The following is a 24262-nucleotide window of genomic DNA, read 5'->3' as shown; positions in this document are numbered from 1 at the left end:
TATGTACGTACACAATGATATTAAAAACGTCAATTTGAAATATGTCAATGCCATCAGGTGTGTTGTGGTCTCTTACAGAGAAGTTGTTAAACTGCAAATGTAATCATATTTGCTATAAATAAAAAATATTCCCTGAAAATTTTACGATGAATTTCGGTGGAACCTTAAGAATAAATAAATTCGCTTGTTTTACATTAGTTTTCATGTTATTTTTGATAATATATTGGCGATCTGGTAGCTCAAATTATCCGATTGACAAAGATGATCTTGTAAATTTAAAAAGTTTGTTGAAAGCAGCTATATATGCTGCTGAGCGAGGTGGTAAGAAGATAATAGAAGGCAAGAATCATGAGTTGAACGTGAGAAGTAAAGGGAAAACTTTAGAAGGAGCGAACGATCCAGTGACCGATGCAGATTATGCATCACACTGTGCTATGTACTATGGCTTAAAAAAGACATTTCCGAAAGTAGCTATTGTGTCAGAAGAGCATAAAACTACTAATGATGAGACCTGTGAGCTACAGGAACCATTGGAGATTGACGAATCACCCCCTGAACACAAAATTATTGAATATTTAAATGATGAACACATATTTACTAAAGATGTGACAATATGGATTGATCCCTTAGATGCAACCATGGAATATACCGGTGAGAGTAATATTTTCAGTAAGAACCTCCAATACGAGTATAATGTGGACTAAATTTATTTTGTGTTGGTTTAGTTCAAATGTTTCATTTCACATTGAACTTTTTAATTTTAAAATATATACTTATTATCATAAATTAGATTCTGAAATTTACCAATATATGATTTGAAATACATATGTTTGTATTCATTAATATTGTTACAGAGACTTTGTATCAGTATGTGACTACAATGGTCTGTGTGGCAGTAAACGGGAACCCAGTGATAGGTGTGATCCACTATCCGTTCCCACCGCGCACATATTGGGGGTGGGTGTTGAAGAGAACTTCTTCAAATATAAAACCAGTTGTTCATGTGAGTATATTTTGCATTTGATAAGTTTGAGATCAGTTGTTATAGCATCATATATTAATGCCTTATCATCATTTCTGTTTGCAACTTTTTTTAAAATGTTTTTTAGGTATTGAAATTAGTGCTTTAATAAAGTTCAATCTCCTATATACCCTCTAGTTATGGCTGAAGTTGTTTTTATAGTTAGTCACTTAGTAACATAAGAGTACATTCGTACATATTATCACATCTGTATCCCTTTTGGGATAGACAGAGCCAAGTCTTGAAAAGACGAAAAGATTTCACATTCAGTTATATTTAAATATTGATTAAATCTTTTAATCATGACAATGTATTCTCTCCTTTATATTTCACATCATATTTAGCTGTGATGTTTGAAATGTTCCATAATAATGAATAAAAATTTTAAATTTGAATTCACCTGTAGGCTCTATAATGGAATTGAAATTCAAATAGTGACAGGCTGCTAGTAAATCGCCTTCAAAAAAAAAACAAAGACATCTTATCGACATTTAAGACATCCATGGTAAAGAGATGGAGCGGTCCTATACTTTAGTGCCGGGAACCACACTTAAACTGTCCATCTATTGCTTTCCTGTTATGTAGTGAATAAATTACTCCTAAAGATAGTTGTGTTAATTTTAAGGTCAGATTTTGGCATTGACCATCAATTTATTTACATTCTATCTAGGAGATTGAAATTGACATGTATATAAAATTTTGCGTGACAAAATACTTTAAATGTAGTGTATTGAGATAGACTGGTGAATTTATAACACATGCCTATCTAACTATATACTTAACAAAACAATATGAACATTTCAGAGAGAAGGAAACAAAAACCAACCGAGAGTAGTTGTGTCTCGCTCACACCCGGGCAAAGTGGCCGAAATGGCAAAACAGGCGTTCGGCTCAGAGACTACTGTCACTCCCGCCGCCGGGGCAGGCAACAAGGTCGTGGGGGTCGTTAATGGCACTTACGACATTTACCTACACGCCACGGCAATAAAAAAATGGGACCTATGCGCGGGAGACGCCCTCATAAGGGCAGCAGACGGTAAGATGACGACCGCTAAGGGAGAATTAATAAAATACTTTCAAGAAGGAGATGTGAAAGTGACAGACGGCCTTCTAGTTTCATTATTCGATCACGATTATTATTTGAGTAAAATGCCGAAAATATTATCGGCGATGCCTTGAATGTGCCAATATTGATTGATGACTATTGTGAATCTGTATAAGGCCTTAGTCGTACGAGCGTTTTTTTTTCGTCATGGCGTCGTACTAGCTTTTTTTTCAGCCCCGTGTATGTGAAATCTATGTCTTTCGTCCGTGATGAAAAAAAAAGCGCTTGTGCCACAGGTCTGAATATGACCATTGTTTGATAAGTAGAAGTAAAAACAGGCTAGTCTATTTTTCTTATTGGAAATATATGTATCGTTATTTGGATTTCATTATTGACGATAAACATGATTATTTATATTAAATTTTCTTACTTTTAGTGCAATCTATAATTAAGGATGTAGGTATGTACATATTAATAATATCGAATTTCCATTATGTAAAAAAAATATAATATATATAGATATGTAGGTATTTGTGTAATGGTGCTGTACTTTTCGCATAATTTCTGCTCATTATTAAATTAAAAAATAAGTCCCCCTATTTTCTCTGTTTGTATAAATGCGCTAATTTCGGAAAGTTGTGTACGGAATTGGTTCCTGTTTGAAATGTTGGTTTTCTGAGGACGATTTATAAATGCTACCCGTGGGAAGCCGGGGCGGGTCGCTAGTTTAAAATAAAGAAGAAGTTTCATAGAAAAAGTAATCATCCTCCTGAAATAAGTCTTCATTTCAGTCAATTAGTTTTCATTTCAATCAGTCTCCCGAGGGGCCGTGTTTTACCTTTGATAACCAGAAAGGGCCCCGGGGTTTGCCTTTGACGTGACGTGTATGCAAACGATATTGTTTATTTTGCAAAATGTTTTAAGGACAGTTTTGTTAAGTGTTCCATTTATTAAATAGTCGCATAAGTACAAAAATTTACATATTCTGACAAAAATCTAGCATTTTTATTATTATTATTGTTTTGACATCAGATAACAATGTACATATAAACTACACACATCATAGTTGTAACCTAATACAGACTCTATTACTGTAGTATAATGTTCTTTATCATGTGTTACTCGAAATGTCCGTTTTATTGTGGTTTTATTTTACAACTATCACGACGTGTTAATGTCACGCATCAATATTTTGTGTTAAAACTTTGTAAACCATCGTTTAAGTTTTTCATGAACGTTAATTCCTTGTCGGCGTTCTTCAATAGACCCAGATATTACACATACAGTTATCGCAAGTTTTATGAAATAATTTGTTTTGTTCCTCTTTGAAGGTCCTGTAAATATCGTGTAATTAAAGTTAACAATCCTGTTAATTAATGAACTGTTTTGTTTTAATCAATTTGGGTGAATTGGTCACGTTGCAGTCACATGTAGGAATCCTACTTTCTCAACAGTTGTATATGGTCTTTCGAAGGTGTCTCTTCTTTGTCTCAGCTCTCCCGGGGTGCCCCTTTGGACATCTGGATTGGGCGAGTGAGGTTTTTATGCGAATTTTTGCATTAAGGTCATATGTAGGTCCTCATCCTTTGTATGCATCCGTTCTAGGAGAGATCCTAGAAAGGATGCAGCCGTGACAAACGCTGCGCTGCGCTGGCTGCGCCCTAACAAAGGGGTAGAAAAGACCGCATCCTGGTTGGCTTAATGATGAAATTGAGATTAAGAGAAAGACGCATGTTGCTAGCCTTTGTCCTTTTAAATCAGACCTTAAGATCGCCTACCTATTCGGATAAAATCGTCTCACTTGTCCCGCCATGGAACTAAAATGCGATAGATCGAAGTTTACAAGCCTTTCCTCCTTACTTTAACAATCTGTGGCGGAAGAGATTAGTCCCGAGCACTCGACAGGGTCAAAAGCAACGCAGTTTGTAAGCGGGCCCGCCCCAAGTTGTAATACAAGAGACTCTTTTAAAGTTGTCACATTGTGGCGCTGCGGCAGAGCAGTTGGAGCGCGGGCCTTCGTTTCAATTTGATGTGATAGACATATAAAAGCTATATTCAGTATCACAATAAGTACCTACATTTGTTGGTTACATACTTGACAGTACCTAATAATATAGGTGAATGTACCACGGACAATGATGGACAGTGAAAAAGCCCTAACTCAGCATAGAATAGAATAGATTTATTTTCAAAATTGGATACAAGGTATCACTTATTGACGTCACATAACTTAAATCTAATTATAAGTACCTACTACCGCTTCCAAAGCGCATGTGTAGAAGAAGCGGCGGAACAAACTACACTGCAGCATTTTCATCGGACGTCAATTTACAAATATAGATCTCTTAAATCTAAATCGTGGAAGAATGCACATTGTCTACATAAAAAAAACATGAATGAATGTAGAACTAATTTCAGGAGTGTAGTAACATAATGTCGCAAGTGTAGACACTGTGACTCTGAAGATGTGCGGAGTTCGGAGTTTCTTGTATTACTAACTACTAACTTACTTGCATTTGGTGTCCTCAGCTTTGCAGTAAATACGCTGTGACTGACACAACTTTTTTCTTTGCTACCAGACCAGCGTGGAATAGAATAGATTTATTTTCAAAATTGGATACAAGGTATCACTTATTGACGTCACATCACTTAAATCTAATTATAACTAGGTACTACCGCTTCCAAAGCGCATGTGTAGAAGAAGCCATAATGATGATGAGCAATTCACATGGAAGTACCATTTCCACTTGCCACGACTGTAGGAATCCTGTCCTACTTATATTATAAATGCGAAAGTTTGTGAGTATGTCAGGATGTCAGTAAGATGTTGTGATATATGATGTGTGGATGTTTGTTGAATTTTGGCATGTAGGTAGCTGAAGACCCAGAATAACATGTAGGCGACTTTTTATCCCGGAGTTCCCGCGGGATTGATATGGTTTCCATGCGAACGAAGTCGCGGGCGGCCTCTAGTTTCAAATAATTTGGTAAATAAAAGATAAAAGTAAGTTTATAACTATATTTTTATTTTAATAAATTAAGCGGGTTCCGGTTCATAATACAATATTAATGCCTTTTATATTGTGAAGCAATCACATCGGCGTTACCCCCAATTTCTGATCTCAGGAATGTTTCTTTCGCGGGCACAGAGCAAGTTGGCCAGTACGATTGTCCGATACATTCAGATGTAAGCTATACTCAATAACGCTATTTATCTACATGAGGTAGTCAAGCCTTCAACTATTTATTTCAGAAAAATCTGCGAGATATTTACTGTACGTGTCTAAATATATCAAAACAAAAAAAAGTTTATTACAGTAATTTCCATTTTTATTTAATCCATGTACTGATAAAATTGTTAGACGGCTCGAGTCTACGTCAACCCCGTAAAGAAAGCGCCATCGAATATAGCTTACAAATTGCTGGTCTTGAAACAGCTAAAATATTAGTGAATAAAATATACACATTGCTTCAATAGCACCCATTTTTAATAAAAAAAAAGGTTTGCTTCAAAAGGATGTCTATCAACAGGTTGAGCCATATAAATTCTACAAATAATTCTCATTACAATTCTTTATAAATTCATTATTCAAATGTCTTTAAATCAAATTTGGAGAATAATTTTGGTAATTATATTCATTATTATTGATATCACTTATTTTTATGTTCCATAATAAAATACAGATTGTAGACGCTATGGTTTTTTGAAAAAATAAATAAAATTAGAAAAAAATCGATACAGTACAAAACAAAACAATAAGGCGATTGTTAAAAAAAACGGTTCACACACGTTTAGGATCGGGCTGTCGTTAAATTAAAAAAGATGAAGCGCGTTTGTAAACATACACAATAAAAAAAAAAAATTTCGCCACTAATAAATTTTATTGGAAGCTCGCTTAGTAACTATTGACATAGCAAATAGATTAGTAATTGGGAAAATGTGCATACATTACAATCAAAATCATCATCTTACCAATTGAGTTATTGTGTTGCAAAATAGTCCTAGAGGCACGGTGCCGGAAATTAATCTTTAATGCTAAGAACTTTTAATACATTTCTTATTGAATTTCTTGACATAGGTACGGTCGCGTTCATAATTGCAGTCATAGTTCGCAAAACTTTATAGCTTGCACCACTGCTACCACTCACACATTCACACAAATAACACAATAAACAACAAGCGGTGAAACGTTGGGTAACGCGCCATCAAGAAGAGGGTAGTGTAAAAAGTCGACCGCGCAGCGACCGTCGTCCGCTAATAATCAACACAGCGACAGCCACACAGCGGAGATCCATGGTGGAACAGTACGAAAATAATGGCTTCATACCGACCAGAATATTTGCGGAACAGTTCGACACATAAGTGGTTACTGTTCGTCGAGTTTGCATCGTGAGGGACTACACCACAGACAGCCAGCAAGAAAGCCGTATTTATCCGAAATAAATAAGCAAAGACGTTTAGAATTTGCTGGGCAGTATTTGGATTTTGCCTGGAAAGAAGCGATATTTACGGACGAAAAGTTCGTTTATGTCATCACTACACGGTAGACTTCATTTATGGCGAAGAAATGCAACTCGGTATGAAGAAAAAAATATTGTGCCAAATATGGAGTCTGGACACATATCTGTAAATATGTGGGGCTGGATGAGTGCTGCTGGACCTGGGGAACAGGGAAATAGCAGGACGCGCTATAGCTGCTCATTATGTGCAAGTGCTGGAAGAAACCATGTTACCAACTGTTCGGTATATTTATCCGATTGATGATATGCCAACAATATCATTTGTGCCCTGTGCATCGAGTCCATATAGTGCGTGAAAGGTTCTGCCAGTTTATATTAAAACTACTAATTACTTAGATAGTATTTAAGGACAGCTTCAATATCTTTTCTTTATGAAAATGAATAATTAAGCTGTAACCTTAATAACAGGAGATAAGTAGATGATACAATTAGTGTAATATGCTGTATGTATAGCTTTATATAATCATCAATATGTAAACAAAACTATAGGTAAACTGTTTCAATAAAATTTACTAATTTTAATTATTGAATGTTTTATTTTCTCCCTCTTGTTTAATATTTCTTGCTGATTTCCGTGTTTGAAGACAACTTTCCGTGTTTGTAATTCTTAGATATCAGTTAGTTAGTCAGTCAGTTACTTAGTTCAAATGGCACCTTGAAACATAAAAAATTGTCAGTAACACAATTTTTTTTTTAATTGGAAAAAAAATTCCTTGAATAACTTCGAAATCCAAGTAACGCTAGTAACTAGAACAAGCGAGTGTGAGCAAGCGAGATTATCTAATATTATCTTAGATCTCACTTGCTCACACAAGTAATAAAATTGCTACCCAATAACTTTCAAAGGAACCACTACCTACGTTAGGGTCGTGTGCAGATAAACTTTCAACCTTATTGAAATGTCATAAGTCTGGCAGTCGCAGGCTTCCATCTATAGGCAAATCTTATGCAAATAATGAGAGACGACGATATCTCGATCGACAATTATCGGGCCCAGTTCGGCCATCGTTGATTACCGTCTCTTTCTGTTTTGTTATGTTATATGTCATAGAATAATAAACTGTTTTTCTTAGTAATCATTGGTTTTAAAGACCGTATTCATTTGATGAAATATTTATTCTTTTTAAATATGCATGTGTGTGTGTATCTATTGGAACCACAGTGCACGCTATTTTAACCCGTAAGAATTTTAAAACTATGACTGCAGATATGAACGCGATCGTACTTTCAAATCTACCTTTATAAATTTAAATCATAGTAGTACAATGTCAAGGTCTATCAGGTACTCAGGAACAATTTGAAACTTTTATAGGATTACTTTCAATACATAAATGTAAAAATATAATGGTATATTTTAGTGCCGGTGCCTTCGGCTTGACCTTTCGGAGATTAACCTTTGTTACCCTATCTGTATGCAGTGTTCTAAAGTACCAACTTACGTCTGATAGCGTGTGAAAGGCGCCGCAGGGCAGGGAGCGGGAAGCTGCGCGGTGTGGGGTGTAAGGCCGTGCGCTGCGTTAAGCGGGTGCACGGCGCGGGCACCCGCGCGGCGTGATGTTTCATGTAAATTCATAGAGCAGCGCTGCGTAAGGCGGAACGCCCGTCACACGCGGCGCGGGCGACGGGGGTACGCTCGCGTGTCCGTGCGACGGAGCACGCGAGCGGAGATGTTTCTAGAAAATCAGTGAGCGCCGCTGCGTTATCCGTGTCGCACGCGCCGTGCTTGTACAATCAAGTTGATAAACATGAGTGATATTGATACGGAACGTGTTATTTTAGAAGTGCAATGTCGCCCCGCTTTATGGGATCTGTCTAACAACTTGTATAAAGACAGGGATGCGCGTCAAGCTGCATGGCTCGAGATTTGTAAAGAATTATACGAAAATTATGAGGACTTCAGTGACACAGAAAAAAAGTCAACAGGTAAATTCTTACTTTTTATTATGACTTTATAAATTTATTTACTACATAATTATTTACTTCTTTCATTTATTAAGGTGGGTACAGACTATATAACATAACATGTTATACGACATTGCTATATAACAAGTTTCAGATAATGTGGACACTGAATGATATAAAACATGTTAAAATAACATGTAATATGTTACATAGTCTGTACCCACCTTTAGGCTTAGTAAACATTTTGTATTTACTTATGTTAATTGTTATTTAACTATTGTATTGTGACCTCTTCACGAGCAAATTTTTTTTAACTTAAGTAAATAATCAATAAATACAGCGATCTTGCCACGATACCTTACCGTTTGTGGCAAAGTAATCAGCGAACTGATCTCGTATTGTATACGAGTTTCTTTGAACTAGCCCAAATCCATTTGTGATATCGCGGATATGGCGGGGTGTTATGACAACATCGCTGATATTACCGAATCCGTCTCTTTTTCGTACAAAATTATGCATTATACAAATTGCTTTTATGAAACAAATGGCATGTTCTCTAGAAACGTTAAGTGGACGATGAAGTATTCGAAACTTATTGGCCATTATTCCAAAGGTTGATTCAATGTAACGTCTAGCTCTTGACAATCTATAATTAAATATTTTCTTTCTATGATCCATTGCAATAGCCCGCGCATATGGTCGCATAAGATGTGTAGACAGTCCAAACGCTTCATCTCCAACTATGACGTATGGCACTGGTGTGGTAGCTGCAGTATTGGTTGGTTTATTATTTTGTAGCACTGGCAATGATTTTGGAGGAGGAATATCTAATAGCTCATCCTGCATCTGTTGAAATAAAGTGCTGTTGGTGAAAACTGAAGAGTCAGATTCTTTACCTTGTATTCCAACATTTATGTAGGTGAATTCATAGTTTGCGTTACACATTGCAAGCAAGACAATGGAATAGTAATGTTTGTAATTGTAGTAAAGTGATCCGCTGTGAGGTGGTCTTATAATCCGTATATGTTTTCCATCTACAGCACCTAAACAGTTAGGAAAATTTGTGTTGCTTAAAAAGCCTTCTGCTATGTCTTCCCATCGCATACGTGTAAATACTGGTATACATTCTTCTTTCAGTCTTTGCCATATAATTTGACAGACATCATTAACAATTTTTCGGATGGTAGATTGTCCCGCATGGTACGCCAAGTGCATATCCACGAAAGTATGTCCACTTACTAAGTACCTGTGAAAAATACAAAATTATTTTTTAAGTATGTATTATTTTTCATTTTTCAGAAAAAAAAATACAAGCGCGATGGAAAACCGCGAGAGATTGCTATACGAAAGTCAAAGCTAGTAACAAGAAACTTAAGTCTGGTTCTGGTGCTAAAAAAGGAAAAGGGTACAGCTATTATAATATTATGACTTTTCTGGACTCTAACAAAAGAGTAGAAGGACAAGAATCTTTGGAAAATTCTCAGGACGACTCTTCGGGTCATACAAGTACACTTGAATTGTCCCAACACCCAATAGTTGACACTAGTGAGGTGTTAATACCTGAGACCAGTACATCTGGAAATGAAAATGACACAGCAAGCAGAGAAACGCAAAAACAATCAAAGCGTAAAAAGGCGTCGTCGCCGACTCCTTTTGAAATACAATTATTACAATCCATACAACACAAAAAGGACGAAGAAAATGATGAAGACTTGTCATTTTTTAAATCTATTATGCCAAACATAAAAAAATTGTCTACATATCAAAAATTATTGTTTCGATCAAAGGTATTAAACTTATTAATTGACATTGAAAAAGAAAATGTTATTACATTGGAGGATTTATCGAACATCGTACTGACAAATGACACTCAAGCAGAACATTAATCCTATTATCAATTATTTACTGCATTTATACTCTATTTGAAGAAAGACAAAGATTGGAAGTAGCCTTATAATATTGTTAATTATGATAATTACAATGACTGTGATTTTGATTTACTTTACGTATGTACCTACACTACCAAATTGTTATACTTAGTTCTCATTAAAGTAATTGTAGATTAAAATATTGTTAATTATAATAAGTGATAAATCCAATCACTGTGATTTTACTGTTACTTATGATTATGATAAGTCCAATAACTGATTTGGTTGTATACATGCGTGATCTTGACTGACAAAATAAAAATATTTTATATCAAGAAAAACATTTTATTTACTTACCTTGCCGTTATTGCCAACCTCTCTATTGGTAATATAATTGATACACTTCTTACTTTTAGAGTATTAGCACTATGTTTCAAATATGGTTCAAGTTTCGAAAATAATTCATCAAATGTAGACGTTGACATTTTAAAATACTTAAAAAATCTCCTCTCATCTTCTCTTAATAGCGTAAACTTGGTTACAAATTCTCCACACAACATTCTGGACGAGACATATGGGCTGATTGGCTGCCGCTGTTGTCTACGTCGTCTTTTGGCTAGGTAGTATATCAACAAATAATCCATTATGAATCGACTGTACACCCGCACGTCTAAAATTGTACTGGCGGCGCTGCGTTTAGCGGGAGGTCGTTGCGGATACCCGCGACGGGCTATTTGTCCGCGACGGAGCACGACGCGGATGCCCGCGACGGATGCCCGCGTCGGATGCCCGCGCCGTGCACCCGCTTAACGCAGCGCACGGCCTAAAGCTCTCCTCCCGCGCCCCATGCCTGCGAGTCGACGGCGCGCGCGACGTGACGAGCTTTGACAGTACGCTTTTGTTACCTATCCGGTGTGTTGTGTTTTTTGAAGTGTCTTGTTAAACGTTGTTGTAACGTTCGGATTTTGTGTTTATATACCGATATATGGTAAGTGTACCTTAAATTTATTATAACTAATGTTTGTTTTAGTGTGTGAAGTGTGGCGATAGTAAAATATTTCTTTGAAGGTGTCGGTTGGCTACCACACGACTACAACTGTGACGGTTGTAATTTATGCTTAATGTTGGTATGTCGGCCATTCAGCCACATCCACAGCATGTCTTTTTTTTTATGCTATGTGCCCGCTCAGACGGTGATAGCTAAGGCGCGCGGTCCGAAAATTGAGCTGCACGGCTCGAAAATATGGACGCGCGGCTCGAGAATCGAGACGCGCGGCTCAGAAATTGAGACGTACGGCTCAACAAAATTGGGAAGCGCGGCTTGAAAATTGGGACACGCGGCTCCAGAAATTGGGACGCGCGGCTCAAGAAATTGGGACGTGCGGCTCAAAAATATTGGGACGCGCAGCTCAAAAATATTGGGACGCGCGGCTCACGAAACTAGAGACGGCTCAACAAGTTTGAGACGCATGGCTGAGAGGAGACGCGCGGCTCATTTAAGCCGAGGCGCGCGGCAATTCTATACTGATAAAATCACAATTTCATATCTTTAAGGTGTTTCTTAATACCATGAGCTTTTACTGATAAAGCTTTTCGCTTGGCTTCAGATGGCAAATGGTGGTGGGTTCGTAACCCTGGGTGACTTGCTGGAGGAGCAGGGTGATTCGCAGAGGGATGAGGAGATTTTAGGAAGATTGAAAGTGTTGGCACAGGAGAGCCTGCCCGAAGGATGGACGAAATGGGAAATAAAGAAATCTTCCAAGGAAGAAATTTTTGGCGAGAGTGTGGAAGTGGCCACACTAAATAAATTGGTTTTTGCCATTCCTACAATGGGACTGGTGAAGGCTTTCGACCCGGAGGCGGATCACCTGTCAGAGAAGGCCTACAGAGACATCCGCCTCAAACTACTAGACTGGGCATTCACGCGAGCGCTTATTGTGGGACCTCCTGCAATCGCGAACCGAATACGGGGTTCCGCGGCTAGGACCGAACTATTCAAGGAGGCAATAGCTCCACTAAAGGAAGTAATGATACCAAGGAGGGAAGTGGACCAGATCCTGTCTGGTGCTCTAGAAGAGGGCACCAGAAAGAGAAGAAGTACCTCGATGACATCAGATCGGTCTGGCCCAGTAAAGAGAAGTAAGGTAGATATGCTGGAAGAGAAAATGGAAAGGATGTTTGCATTTATGGCGGAAAAGATTGAATCTCTTTGTGAGATTCGACAGCCTCCTACACAGTCAGATGAGTCGGAGGAAGATTCTGAGAATGAATCTGAACCTTATAGTCAAAGGGAGCCTTCACCGGATTCGGAATGGCATGCTCCTGCCCTTGACACCAGTGGAGTGACAGATATGGCATCCTTAGACGATCTGGATTTCCGTCCTGAAGTTAAAGAGGCTGACCCCGTGATTCCGGAGCCTTCTCCAGAATTGAAAGAAGAGGGCATTGGATGTCAAAGGTTAGGAACCACAGGTTGGAGTCGGATTCGCTATAAAGAGGTGGAGAAGAAATTGCACGCATCTCCGGTGTTCAGCGCTTTAAAAATTAACACCGAACTGAGCAGTGTGGCTCGTGATTTCAGCTGGCTCGGTAAGCAGGATAGTTTGCTCGGAACTATATGCCACGGGTTACTTCTTCAAAGAAGAGCCATTGCAGAAGATCTCAGAGCGCTGGCCAGGGAGTACCCAGCATCAGGGGGTGAAGTTAAAAGGATTTTAAAAGAGTCGAATTTTAAATCCTTGTCAGATGATCTGTTGCAGTTCGTCTGTGCCCACAGGGCGGAAACAATTGAAAATCGGCGAAAAAGCTTTAAGGCCAAAAATGAGACTCTCACCACAGCACTTCATCAGATTCCCCCTTCCGCAACCCACTTATTCGAAGAGAAGATACTTTCTACTTTTATTAAGGACAATGGTGGGACTGGACAAGTTTTCACTTCAAAACAAGGAAAATTTCCGGTCAAGAAGACTTCCAACTTTCGAAAGCCATCTGCTACTGGATTCTATCAGTCAAAAACATCTGCAGGTCACGGTCGCCAGAGAAATTCTTTCCAGCCCTCGCCTCGGCCATCAACATCCCGAACTTCCGCTTCAAAGAGTCAACGTGACAGCCCTAGAAAGAAATCGGGGAAGCAGCGCCCCAGTAACAAGAGATATTGACGGTTTTCGCGGGGGTCAACTAAGAGACCATATATCTCAGTGGCAAATACTGGGGGCCCCAAAGCATGTTTTAAGTACAATTTCGGGATACACTATTCCCTTTTACAAAAAGCCTCCTACAGTATGTTTTCAGGCAAGCTTGATAGAAAGATTTGCGACAAGAAACTCAGCCTTAATGTCCAAGGAAATTCGGGAGCTGCGACGAATGGGGGTCGTGGAACCTTCCACAGCAAGAGCGGGTTTTCTGTCGCGAATGTTTCTCATTCCCAAACAAAACGGGAAGGTTCGCCAGATATTCGATTTAAGACGTTTAAATGCCTACCTAAATCCCCGGAAGTTCCGTTTAATAAATCAAAATCATATTCCCAAATTTCTCCTTCACTCAGATTATCTAGCGAAACTAGACCTGTCCCAGGCGTACTTTCACGTCCCGATAAAAGAAAGCCACAGAAGATACCTTTGCTTCTCGTACGCAGGGGAGCTGTTCCAGTTGACAAGTCTTCCGTTCGGTTTATCGAGCGCGCCTCTGGCCTTCTCTCGCCTCACGAATTGGGTTGCAAGCGTCTTAACATCAAAAGGCATTCGAGTAGTAGTATACCTGGACGATTTTTTGTTCGCTCACCAGGATCCTCTAGGGCTCGAGGATCAGGTTCATTCAGCGGTGAGATTTCTGCAAAGTCTAGGATGGGCTGTGAATCTAGAAAAGTCCATAACAAAGCCAACCAATCGCATAGAATTTCTAGGTGTCATGTGGGATACGATAGTCAACCAGAAAGTTTTGCCAGAGGCAAAGATAGTACAACTAATGTCCGATCTCCAGAGAATTTTAAAAAATCCTTGTTGGAATTGGAAATCAGCAACTTCGTTGATAGGGAAGCTGGGATTCGCTTCTTCGGTAACTCCTTTGGGGCGACTTTATACTCGAAACCTTCAAAGGGCAGCCAAGGTTCTAAAAGAAGAGACTCCCTTCAAGAAGCTGGTCATGCCAGCTCCAGCCAGGGCCGATTGTCAGTGGTGGATTCAAAATGTTCGAAAACCGGGAAAGATATTCATGCCCGATCCTACTGTTTTTGTCACGACGGACGCGTCAGATGCCGGCTGGGGTGTTCAGCTGGGTCAACAACATCGGGCGGGAATTTGGACAAGGGACCAAGAGAAATGGCATATAAACAGAAAAGAGTTATTCACGGTATTTATGGCCCTGTCCAAATTTCAAACAGATGTACAAGGCCAGTCACTGATGCTTCAGTCGGACAACAAGACTGTTGTGGCATACCTGCGGAACCAGGGGGGTACACGGTCAGCGATCCTTCTGGAAGTGACTCGGGAGTTACTGCTGCTAGCAGATCGCCTGGATGTCACCATTCAAGCCTTTTTTATACCAGGCAGGTACAACACAGTAGCAGACCGTCTATCCAGGTTCATGGCTCTCCCAGACTGGCATCTGAGCGAATCTATAACAAGTCTGATTTTCAGAAAGTGGGGAGTGCCTCAAATCGACCTCTTCGCTACTCACCAGTCCAGAGTTGTTCCTTGTTATGTGACGATAGATGCGCGGGACTCGGAGGCGAAATTCATAAATGCGTTCAGTCAGGAGTGGCACTTCAACCTGGCTTGGGTCTTCCCAAGGTTCTCCAACATCTCAACAGGGCGTCAGGAGTTTTTCTGCTGGTGGTGCCAAGATGGGAGAAAGCGTTTTGGAGGGGACCTCTGAAACACAGAGCCTTAGAAGCCCCCTTCGAGATTCGAGATCTAAATCGGCACTTGATCGACCTGTCATCCAATCGCTGTCCGGAGAAAGTAGAGGAACTTCATTTAGAGGTTTGGAAGATACGGGGTGGGCAGAGTTGGTATCCGGTTTAAAGCCTGATTATGTACATTTATTGCAGTCCGCTTGGCGGAACTCAACATGGAGGACTTATGGTTCAGCCTGGAAACAGTGGGTCTCGTGGGGAAGGAAGAATGGGGTAAATCCTAGTCGGCCTCGTCCACTGGACTTATCGTCTTATTTAGGGTACTTAGCTAGAGAAAGAAATTTTGCCTATGCCACAATCTTGGTTCATAAATCAGTGATAGTATCCTTGGCTGATCCATCTCAGGAGAGTCGTCTGTCCTCACATCCCCTGATAACTACGATGTTGAAGGGAATAGGCACATCCAAGTGTTCTTCTTCGTCATCTGCCCGCACGATTTGGAATGTGCAAGATCTTATAGAGTGGTTGAAGAGAAATGTTCCACCTGCTGACAGTATTTTTCAAGTGTCTCGTCATGTAGCCTTGCTTTTGTTGTTGGCATCAGGACGAAGAATACATGATTTGACTCTCATTAAGATAGATGAGCAACACTGCCAAATTTTAGAAGAATCAGTTCGATTCTGGCCGGCTTTTGGGTCAAAGACGGATGGTATAAAAAACCGGCAGTCAGGTTGGGAATTGGTTTCTTCAGGAGATTCTTCGTTGGATTTGGTTAGATGGGTAAAATGCCTGATTGAATGCTCTTCAGAGAGGAGGAAGGCCCGAGAAGGCTTGTGTAATCTTTTTATTACTACCCGGGGAGAAGTAAAGGCTGCTTCTAGAACAGTAATAGCTGGTTGGCTCAAAACTGCTTTTCGGGACTTGGGGGTTGATTGTAGTCCGGGTTCTATACGATCAGCTGTGGCATCGAGCGACTTTGTAAATCATGTTCCACTAGATAGGATTCTGTCGAGAGGTAACTGGCGGGGCTCCAGTAATTTCTTTAAGCATTATTGTAAAACTGTAGATTGTCCCCGCTCTTCTAGTGGCAATGCCTTGAACAGCTCTTTTAATGTTATTTGAATTTATTTTGTAAGTTTAGTTACCCGATCTCACTATGAGCAGCTGTGATTATAATTAAGAATAAACTTTAAAGTCTAATTTGAGTATATTTGTCTGCTTTTCCCTTGGAAAACGTTCCCTTGCTAGAATAGTCACAGTACGCTTGAGGCGCCGGCAGATGGTAGTGCACGTCTCCGAAAGGTCAAGCCGAAGGCACCGGCACTAAAATAGAACCGTTTTCCACCCCAAAGGGAAGAAAACGATTATTTTAGGACGTGCCGAGGCTTGACCTGGGGTAAGGGCCTTGCCGGCTTTTCGAAGACTGGTACTGTCAAAGCTCGTCACGTCGCGCGCGCCGTCGACTCGCAGGCATGGGGCGCGGGAGGAGAGCTTTACACCCCACACCGCGCAGCTTCCCGCTCCCTGCCCTGCGGCGCCTTTCACACGCTATCAGACGTAAGTTGGTACTTTAGAACACTGCATACAGATAGGGTAACAAAGGTTAATCTCCGAAAGGTCAAGCCTCGGCACGTCCTAAAATAATCGTTTTCTTCCCTTTGGGGTGGAAAACGGTTCTATTTTTGCTGCATCAATATGAGGATATAAACTAAACGTAACGAATTATTATCCGAAATTAATTTAAATGATTCTGATGATCGCAAGCAGTCATTACCATTAAAATTACATACTATACAAATTAAAAAAAGCTATATACAACGAAAGACTGGAAATAAGTTTTAATAAAATTAAATTGACTGTGCACTAATGACTTTTTGTCACAACAGAAAATGCTTGTCAAATATGGAGTTTCACTTTCACAATGTGTTATTTATGTTATTACAAGAGTTTTTAATTAATTATTTTAACAAATGTTCTTAAGTCTCGAATGGACCATTCATGGGTTCTCATACATATTTATACAGATTCTAAGTTGATATAAATTACTTAGATTACATCCGGTCATACAATTTTACACATTTAATTTTTTCTATAGACCAAACAATATTAAAAAAAAAATGGGCACGCCTTTCTTTTTTTAATAAACAATATTATGCTTTAAATATAAGGAATGACAGACAACCCGACCTTAACATACAACACTGATGAACGTAAGTGGACAACTAACAAGTTTACAAACTGATAAGATAACAGCTTTTCCTAATGCTCACTGTTCGTAAATAAAATTACGTGTTTACATGTACTCAACAATAACATTATAATAATGAATTTGTATATTCAGCCATTAGATTGCTTATCAAATCCTAATTTCGCGCCGTTGCCCTCCACAGGGCGTAGACAGTCACTTGTTTAGACACTTATAAGACGCTACTACAACTAACTGCCAATTTTTATACTAAAAAATAATGATTAAGTTTAAAAGTCTCGTTTTTTCATGGTGATACCAAAATACCTTCAATGTTAAAACGTCTGATTATTATTTATACAACAATCTTTTGCCAAATTCAATAGACACATTTACGGTTTACCTACTTTAAAACAGAAAAGTTCTGTTCCGACCAAATAAGAACCTCATAATAAAATCCATCCTTCAAAATTTTCCGACATCATGAAATCTTGAATCTTACCTCAGTCCATAATTGACAGTTAGCATAGTACCCACGCCTCGCCACTAGATGTCACTTCGCTATGACACTCTCAATTTCGTCTCGCCATAAGGCCGACCGCGCACCAGGGCCCCGGGGCCGCAAACAATGTTCACACACACCCATGTCGATATATAACACTTATCACATACTGAGATTTTATCGTCCATGCTCGATACAGCGCCGCGACGTTTTGTTACACGGAGTCGTCTGGAAAATGGCAAAAAAATATTTTTTTAGAATTTATTTTGTATGTAATTATTAAGGTTTTTCAAAGATCAAAAATAAACCGTTACATGAATGTAAAAAATTTCAGCGACCTTTATATATTTTAAGTTATTAAATAGCTAAATTAAAAAAAAATCAACTATACAAATATTTTTTTTGATCAAAAATTAAAACCGAAATTAAAAATAACAATATTTCAAATGTGGAATCTTTCAAATAGATTTTTTAACAAATAAAAAAGTAATTACCTACACAAACATTTACAACCACACATTTGTTTTTTTAATCTTTTCCAACCTACCTAACTACCTCTTATGTCTGCAGTCAGCTTTATATGGACACTAGTTTGTTTAAAATGGATGCCCCTGGACAAGGCGAATGCAAATATTGATCTCGGTAAGTTTAAATAGTAATTCCAACGAACAATATTTGCTACTCAAACAATTTTTTACTCCTACATAAATACATATACAAAAGTATGTTTTCTTGTAATATTTCCATGTACTAGCTTTTGCCAGCACCTTTGGCCGCGTTGAAATAAAATGGCTATTATTCACGTTGGGAATTTTCAAATAAAATGTAGCCCATGTTTAATCTCGCATCTAATTTAATAATTTAAGTACCTATCCTACAAATATTATAAACGTGAAAGTTTGATTGAAAGCGGACAACCGATTGTACAATAGAATAAAATAGAATAATTTATTTTCAAATTAGTTTTTTTTTATAATATCGTTATTGCACAGAAATTAACACAAGTTAAATAAAACACTTTCAATGGCGGACTTATCCCATGAAGAGATCGCTTTTAGTCAACTTAATAACTCGAATTTTTAATTGGAAACAAGGTACCCTTATTTACGTCACATAAATGTAGAAAATTATCTACATCCGCTTCCAAAGCGCATGTGTAGAAGCGGCGGAACAAACTAATTGCAGTATGTAAGTATATCCTAATGTTATGCTTTAGAGCCCAGGGTCCTCTTTCAGTCTCTCGACTAAGCTCGTTTTTAGGGAGAGCCTCACATTTAAGTCCTTTGGTTTTCACTAGCAAATATTCTATTAAAAAAAACACTACTCACCGTGGTACCACCATTTTGTTTTCTTAGGATTTTTATTGCAAGTTTTAACGTAAAACGAATTGTCCGGCGGCCGTTTCTGAAACAGATCAATTCGTGAATATTAAAAACATTGCTCTTCATACACATATACATATATAATCAAATTCATATCCTTTGCGGGAAGCCAAAAGTCTTGAAAAGACTTAAAGACCACGCAAAGTTTCACAGTAGTGGGACTGCAAAAAATCTTAATCAAATATAACTATCTAAAAGCAAAGGTTTTAAATCCAGATTTCCTAACTTCTACATCATGGTCGGTCATAGACCCAAATTCCTCCCCAGCCAGTCACTAAGAGATTAATTACAAACATACATAATATATTACGTCTGTATCCCTTACAGGAAAGACAGAGCCAACATCGCCTGAAGACCAAGTTAAGCAGTGTCATGTAACGATGGAATTTAAATTGAGATAGTGACAGTTGGCCACAAAAATAGATGACGATATATTAATTAAATGACAGTCAAAGTATATAATAATTGTGTTCTGTCCATTCTCATCCTTCAATATATTATGTTTCCAATCAAATGATAAATTGATACGCCATTGTAACCTCTGTTGAATATTGAGAGATGTTCTCATTATATTAATAAAATTCCTCAACATTTAAAGTATGCAGAGAACGTGGAAAGATGTAGTCTCTGCCTACAAAGATTTAATGTAGTATTTATGTATAAAACCGGTCCAATAATTCACAAAGTTATTTAACGATGCCGTGTGGTTCCAGGCACCAATAAAAAAAAAAGAATAGGACCACTCCACCTTTTTCCCATGGATGTCGTAAAAGGCGACTAAGGGATAGGCTTTTAATCTTGAAATACTTCTTTCAAGACGATGGGCTAGCAACCTGTCACTATTTAAATCTCAATTCTATCATCAAACCAAACAGTTGACCAGTCTTTTCCACACCGTTGGCTCTGTATACCCCGCAAGGGATATAGACGCGATTATATCTAAAGTTATTTTATACCTTTTCCTTACAGCTACTCAGCATAGAGACGATGGACAGGCAGACAGACTGCACCGACAGTGCAGGCGACCAGTCGTCTGTGAGTATAGACAAGCATATGTGGCCGTTGGAGTAAACGTGCGGGTGTATTGGTATGTTGTTGCCTACGAATGTTACCTGAAAACAAAAATGTATTTAAATAGGGACGTGAGTGAAGGCAGGCATCTTGTGTAGGAGATTGTGTAGTGTGTGGAGAATATACTATTTGAATCTCAATTCCGTCATAAAGCCATACCGCTGAACGTGGCCTTACAGTCTTTAAAAGACTGTTGGCTCTGTCTACCCCGCAAGGGATATAGGCGATACTATATGTATGTAGGTATGAAGTAACATTCTCCTGCTCTTACCAATATATTCCAGATAAATATGGACGGCTTTCCTTATTACTTCGTTAAAAACCTCAAGTTCCAGCCATCCAGTCACCCCATGGAACTTTGTGACCACATGATAAATGGTTTGGCGAAATTTGAAGATTGAACATACATACATATAGTCACATCTATATTCCTAGCAGGGTAAACAGAGCCAACGGTCTTGAAAAGACTGAAAGGTCACATTAAGCTGTATGTTGAGGATAAACTCTGATAAAAAAATATTGGAAGTTTTTGTGTCTCATTTAATAAAAAAAATATTCTTTGGTTACCCTGTGTGGTACTAACATAATTCTTAAGCGGATTCCGACTTTGATTCTGGCTTTGAACAGCCAGAGAATACAATCGATTAGAATCTACGTGATATGAACTGTGCCCTCTCACCAGAATCAATGAAGTATTAAACAAAAGTGTACCAGTGGTTTAATTCAAGCCTATTCGCCAAGTTCCTTTGTTCGCAAATATAAGATTCTCACCCGATCTAGGATCCATGATCAAAGGCAAACCTTGGGCTCCAGAGAGGTGAGGATGCAGCCGGGACTAAAGCCAGGAGATTAGAAAGATTCTCAAAATATCTCAGATTCTTTATTATCAACAATAAGGAAACCACCTTCTACGGGGAAAGTCTATGAGGAAATGAAACTATCCTTGACATGGCCAAGAAAAGATACTGCCGTGACATACCTAGTTAATAAAAATAATTCATTTTCCTCAATTAATTCTAACCACAAGCCCACGCCTGTTTAATTACATTTTGGATACACTTTGATAATACTGAAGAATAGATTAAAAATTGGATATAAGTTTATCATGTCCAAGAATAATAAAGACGTGTAGGTACTATTATTTTTTTTCCTTTCTGTATTTTATTTTTTAAGGAAAACGCGATGACAGCAGTAATTTTGTGTACTTAACCAATCTTATAATTTCGGATACACATAATTATTAGAAGGACATATTTTATCCATTTTTTTTTCCATAGTATATTATCTAAATTCTATCCTATCCCAATCTTGAAAAGACTGATAGGCACGTTTGGCTGTTTGGCAAAACGATAGAATTGAGATTCAAATAGTCTAAAAGATGAATCCTAAGTTTAAAAGCCTATCCCTAAATAGCCTTTAACGAAATCCAGTGGTCCTATTCTTTTATCGATAGGTGCCGGGAACCACACTGCACATCAAAAATCATGGTTTCTCATAAGATCAAGTCACCGTACTTACCAAGTATGATAGATACTAGTGCATATTCCTACTATACTGTACTAGTATAGATCTTAATACTTAATGCATATGATAAAATCGCATTACTTGTGTACTGGGATAACGTTTATCGCGACTTATCTGTTTTTAGCATGTATTTACATACACCAGTTTACTATTTTTCGCATAGCCATGTTAATTTTAAGACGTAGCGCTTACAGGCATAATAACTTTATAATAATACTAGAGTCCGCCCGCGGCGTCACGCGCGTATAAAATAAAGCCTGTGATTATTTGAAGGATGAGATAATATCACCGTTTCATTAATATCCGTCCATTTTTTTTTACGTGAAACGAATAAAAAATTTACTTTGAAACTTTTGCATTTTTATTAATCTGTTTTTATATATATGTATATAAAAACTGCGTCATCAATAGCCAGCCTAAAACCATAGAAGCTACAAACTTGAAATTTAAACATCAGCCTTATGATACTACTTAGTGCTGAGATATGAGAGGATTTTTCGAAATTAAACCTTAAAGAATTCACAACTTATATAAATACTGACACCCTGTATAAATTCTTCTAGGACAACTATCTTCCAAAGACTCAAATGATATTTGGATTAAGGAAATAACAGTCATTTAAACCAGCACTTAGATGGTGAAAACAAGAATGCAAATAGTAATAGAAGTAGGAATATAGTAATAGAAGTAGGAATGATCTCATGACAATCTCATTCACATCTTTATGACTTTGTCCTGAAGACTCATTTCATTTGATAGATGACCGATAAGGTAATGATTATTGTATGTCTCATGAGATGACAAAGTTAAACCAATATACACTTTAGTCTTATCATTAAAGATTTTTATGTTTAGTAATTACATTATATACATATGTGATTATATTCAAAGTGAAAAGATAAGTTTAATATGACTAATATAACATGACAATGTATAGTATACATACATACACATAATCATGCCTTTATTCCTTATGGGATACACAAACGTAAAGACTAAACGATGGGTTGCTAGCCCGTCGCCTAAAATTAGAATACCATGTTTTAAACCTATCCCTTAGTCGCCCTATACAACATCCATGAAAGAGATGGAGTAGTCTTATTCTTTTTTCTATTGCTGCCATGACCACATGGTGGGAACCACACAAGTTGTTAGTGTTTCTTTTAAATGTTCTACATGTGTGGTGACTTTTAATCAGCTTTTTATTTCTTTAGTAAGAATGTACTATACCTGCCCTGTGACTGAACTTGTAATTCTTACCCAAACAAAAAAATAATCTTTTACAATAATACTTTCAATTTAAGTATGTATTACAATCTTACCTCTGGGGAGTCAAATGGATATTTGTTTGTGAATTTAAATTGCAATACAAATTTCTCTCCTTCATACAGTGTGCCGGGAACCCCTTCCATGTGAACAGTCCACCTGGCAAAATAAAAATCTAATTAGTGTCTTAAGTTGTAAATATATATAACTTATGTAGGTAGATTACATTGCATTGTAAAAGAACAAATTACTAAAAACTTTGTATTTGAATCATTTGTTGCTGATGTAATCTGTTTAGTCTATAGCTTATTTTGTGCTAGTTGTGATTTCCAGAGGAACAAAAGAATAAGGTACTGCAAAAATTAAAACTAAATAGAAATTCACAATAGTATTAGTACATAATTTTTGATTTAAATGACAAGTAAACATAGCCAGTAATATGCAGGGGTCATCCTGTGCATTCCAGACAATTATTTACATACATTTACAACACTGACAAGTTATGAAACAATTTTTGCTAACACAAAAAATATTATATCCAATCCACATATCATATTCAAAGTGAAACTTACAGTGTCAGATTTTGGCTGGCCTGGTCTCCGTCTACGGTAACTCCTGGAGGAGGCTCCTTCATTAACGACATTAGTTCTTTCTGTAATCTCCGCTGTAATAACAAAAAAATCTTTTAGAACACAATTTGTAACAAATAACGTAAGTATTTCGACAACACAACAATGAGAATTTTGACAAAAAACCATCGAATCTGTCATTTAAATTCATTATTAATGAGCACTACTGGGATTTTTTTTTATTTAACATTGAACATTATATGTATAGATTTGTATTAATGCAAACATTATCTCATTGTAATTGGCGAAATCATGTAAAATAATTAATTTTTACTCACCTGCGACGGGGACATAGCCGCCATTGTAAATCCAATTTAGACGTATGGTGTTGCCATTAAAATCCCAGAGGGTAAGTTGGTAGAGTGGACTAAATTAACGTGGACCGTGAACCAAAAGATATTAGTACTTTTAAGGTTTCTATTGTAGATAAATTTAGAGTCTGTACTTAAAAAATATATCGCTTTTTATATTTTTTATAAAAGGAATCACAAATT

The 24262-nt window shown here is 37.7% G+C and overlaps 4 protein-coding genes across 4 annotated transcripts; 2 read left to right on the top strand and 2 right to left on the bottom strand.

The window, feature by feature from the left end:
* The first annotated feature begins 38 nt into the window (after window positions 1-38).
* Window positions 39-2563, top strand: LOC106133399 (putative inositol monophosphatase 3). The gene is made up of 3 exons (XM_013333108.2): window positions 39-651; window positions 855-1003; window positions 1826-2563. Exons 1-3 carry the CDS (start codon window positions 147-149, stop codon window positions 2198-2200), a joined length of 1029 nt encoding a protein of 342 aa, XP_013188562.2. The 5' UTR covers window positions 39-146; the 3' UTR covers window positions 2201-2563.
* A 5529-nt stretch (window positions 2564-8092) lies between these two features.
* On the top strand, window positions 8093-10584 carry LOC132902226 (uncharacterized). The gene is made up of 2 exons (XM_060946455.1): window positions 8093-8510; window positions 9789-10584. The coding sequence occupies exons 1-2, from the start codon at window positions 8333-8335 to the stop codon at window positions 10373-10375; spliced, it is 765 nt and encodes a 254-aa protein (XP_060802438.1). The 5' UTR covers window positions 8093-8332; the 3' UTR covers window positions 10376-10584.
* LOC132901730 (uncharacterized) lies at window positions 8512-11180 on the bottom strand. Its single transcript, XM_060946454.1, has 2 exons — window positions 10715-11180; window positions 8512-9735 (listed from the first exon to the last, which is right to left on the bottom strand). The coding sequence occupies exons 1-2, from the start codon at window positions 10999-11001 to the stop codon at window positions 8817-8819; spliced, it is 1206 nt and encodes a 401-aa protein (XP_060802437.1). The 5' UTR covers window positions 11002-11180; the 3' UTR covers window positions 8512-8816.
* Window positions 11181-16892: 5712 nt separating this feature from the next.
* LOC106133419 (ubiquitin-conjugating enzyme E2 W) lies at window positions 16893-24109 on the bottom strand. Its single transcript, XM_060946664.1, has 6 exons — window positions 24047-24109; window positions 23712-23803; window positions 23196-23298; window positions 20235-20390; window positions 19225-19300; window positions 16893-18124 (listed from the first exon to the last, which is right to left on the bottom strand). Exons 1-6 carry the CDS (start codon window positions 24068-24070, stop codon window positions 18111-18113), a joined length of 465 nt encoding a protein of 154 aa, XP_060802647.1. The 5' UTR covers window positions 24071-24109; the 3' UTR covers window positions 16893-18110.
* Between the last annotated feature and the right edge of the window lie 153 nt (window positions 24110-24262).

The sequence above is a fragment of the Amyelois transitella genome, chromosome 11 (assembly GCF_032362555.1).
Source record: "Amyelois transitella isolate CPQ chromosome 11, ilAmyTran1.1, whole genome shotgun sequence".
Lineage (NCBI taxonomy): Eukaryota > Metazoa > Arthropoda > Insecta > Lepidoptera > Pyralidae > Amyelois > Amyelois transitella.
The sequence above is the reverse complement of the archived record's forward strand: the minus strand, read 5'-3'. Positions and strand labels throughout refer to the sequence as shown.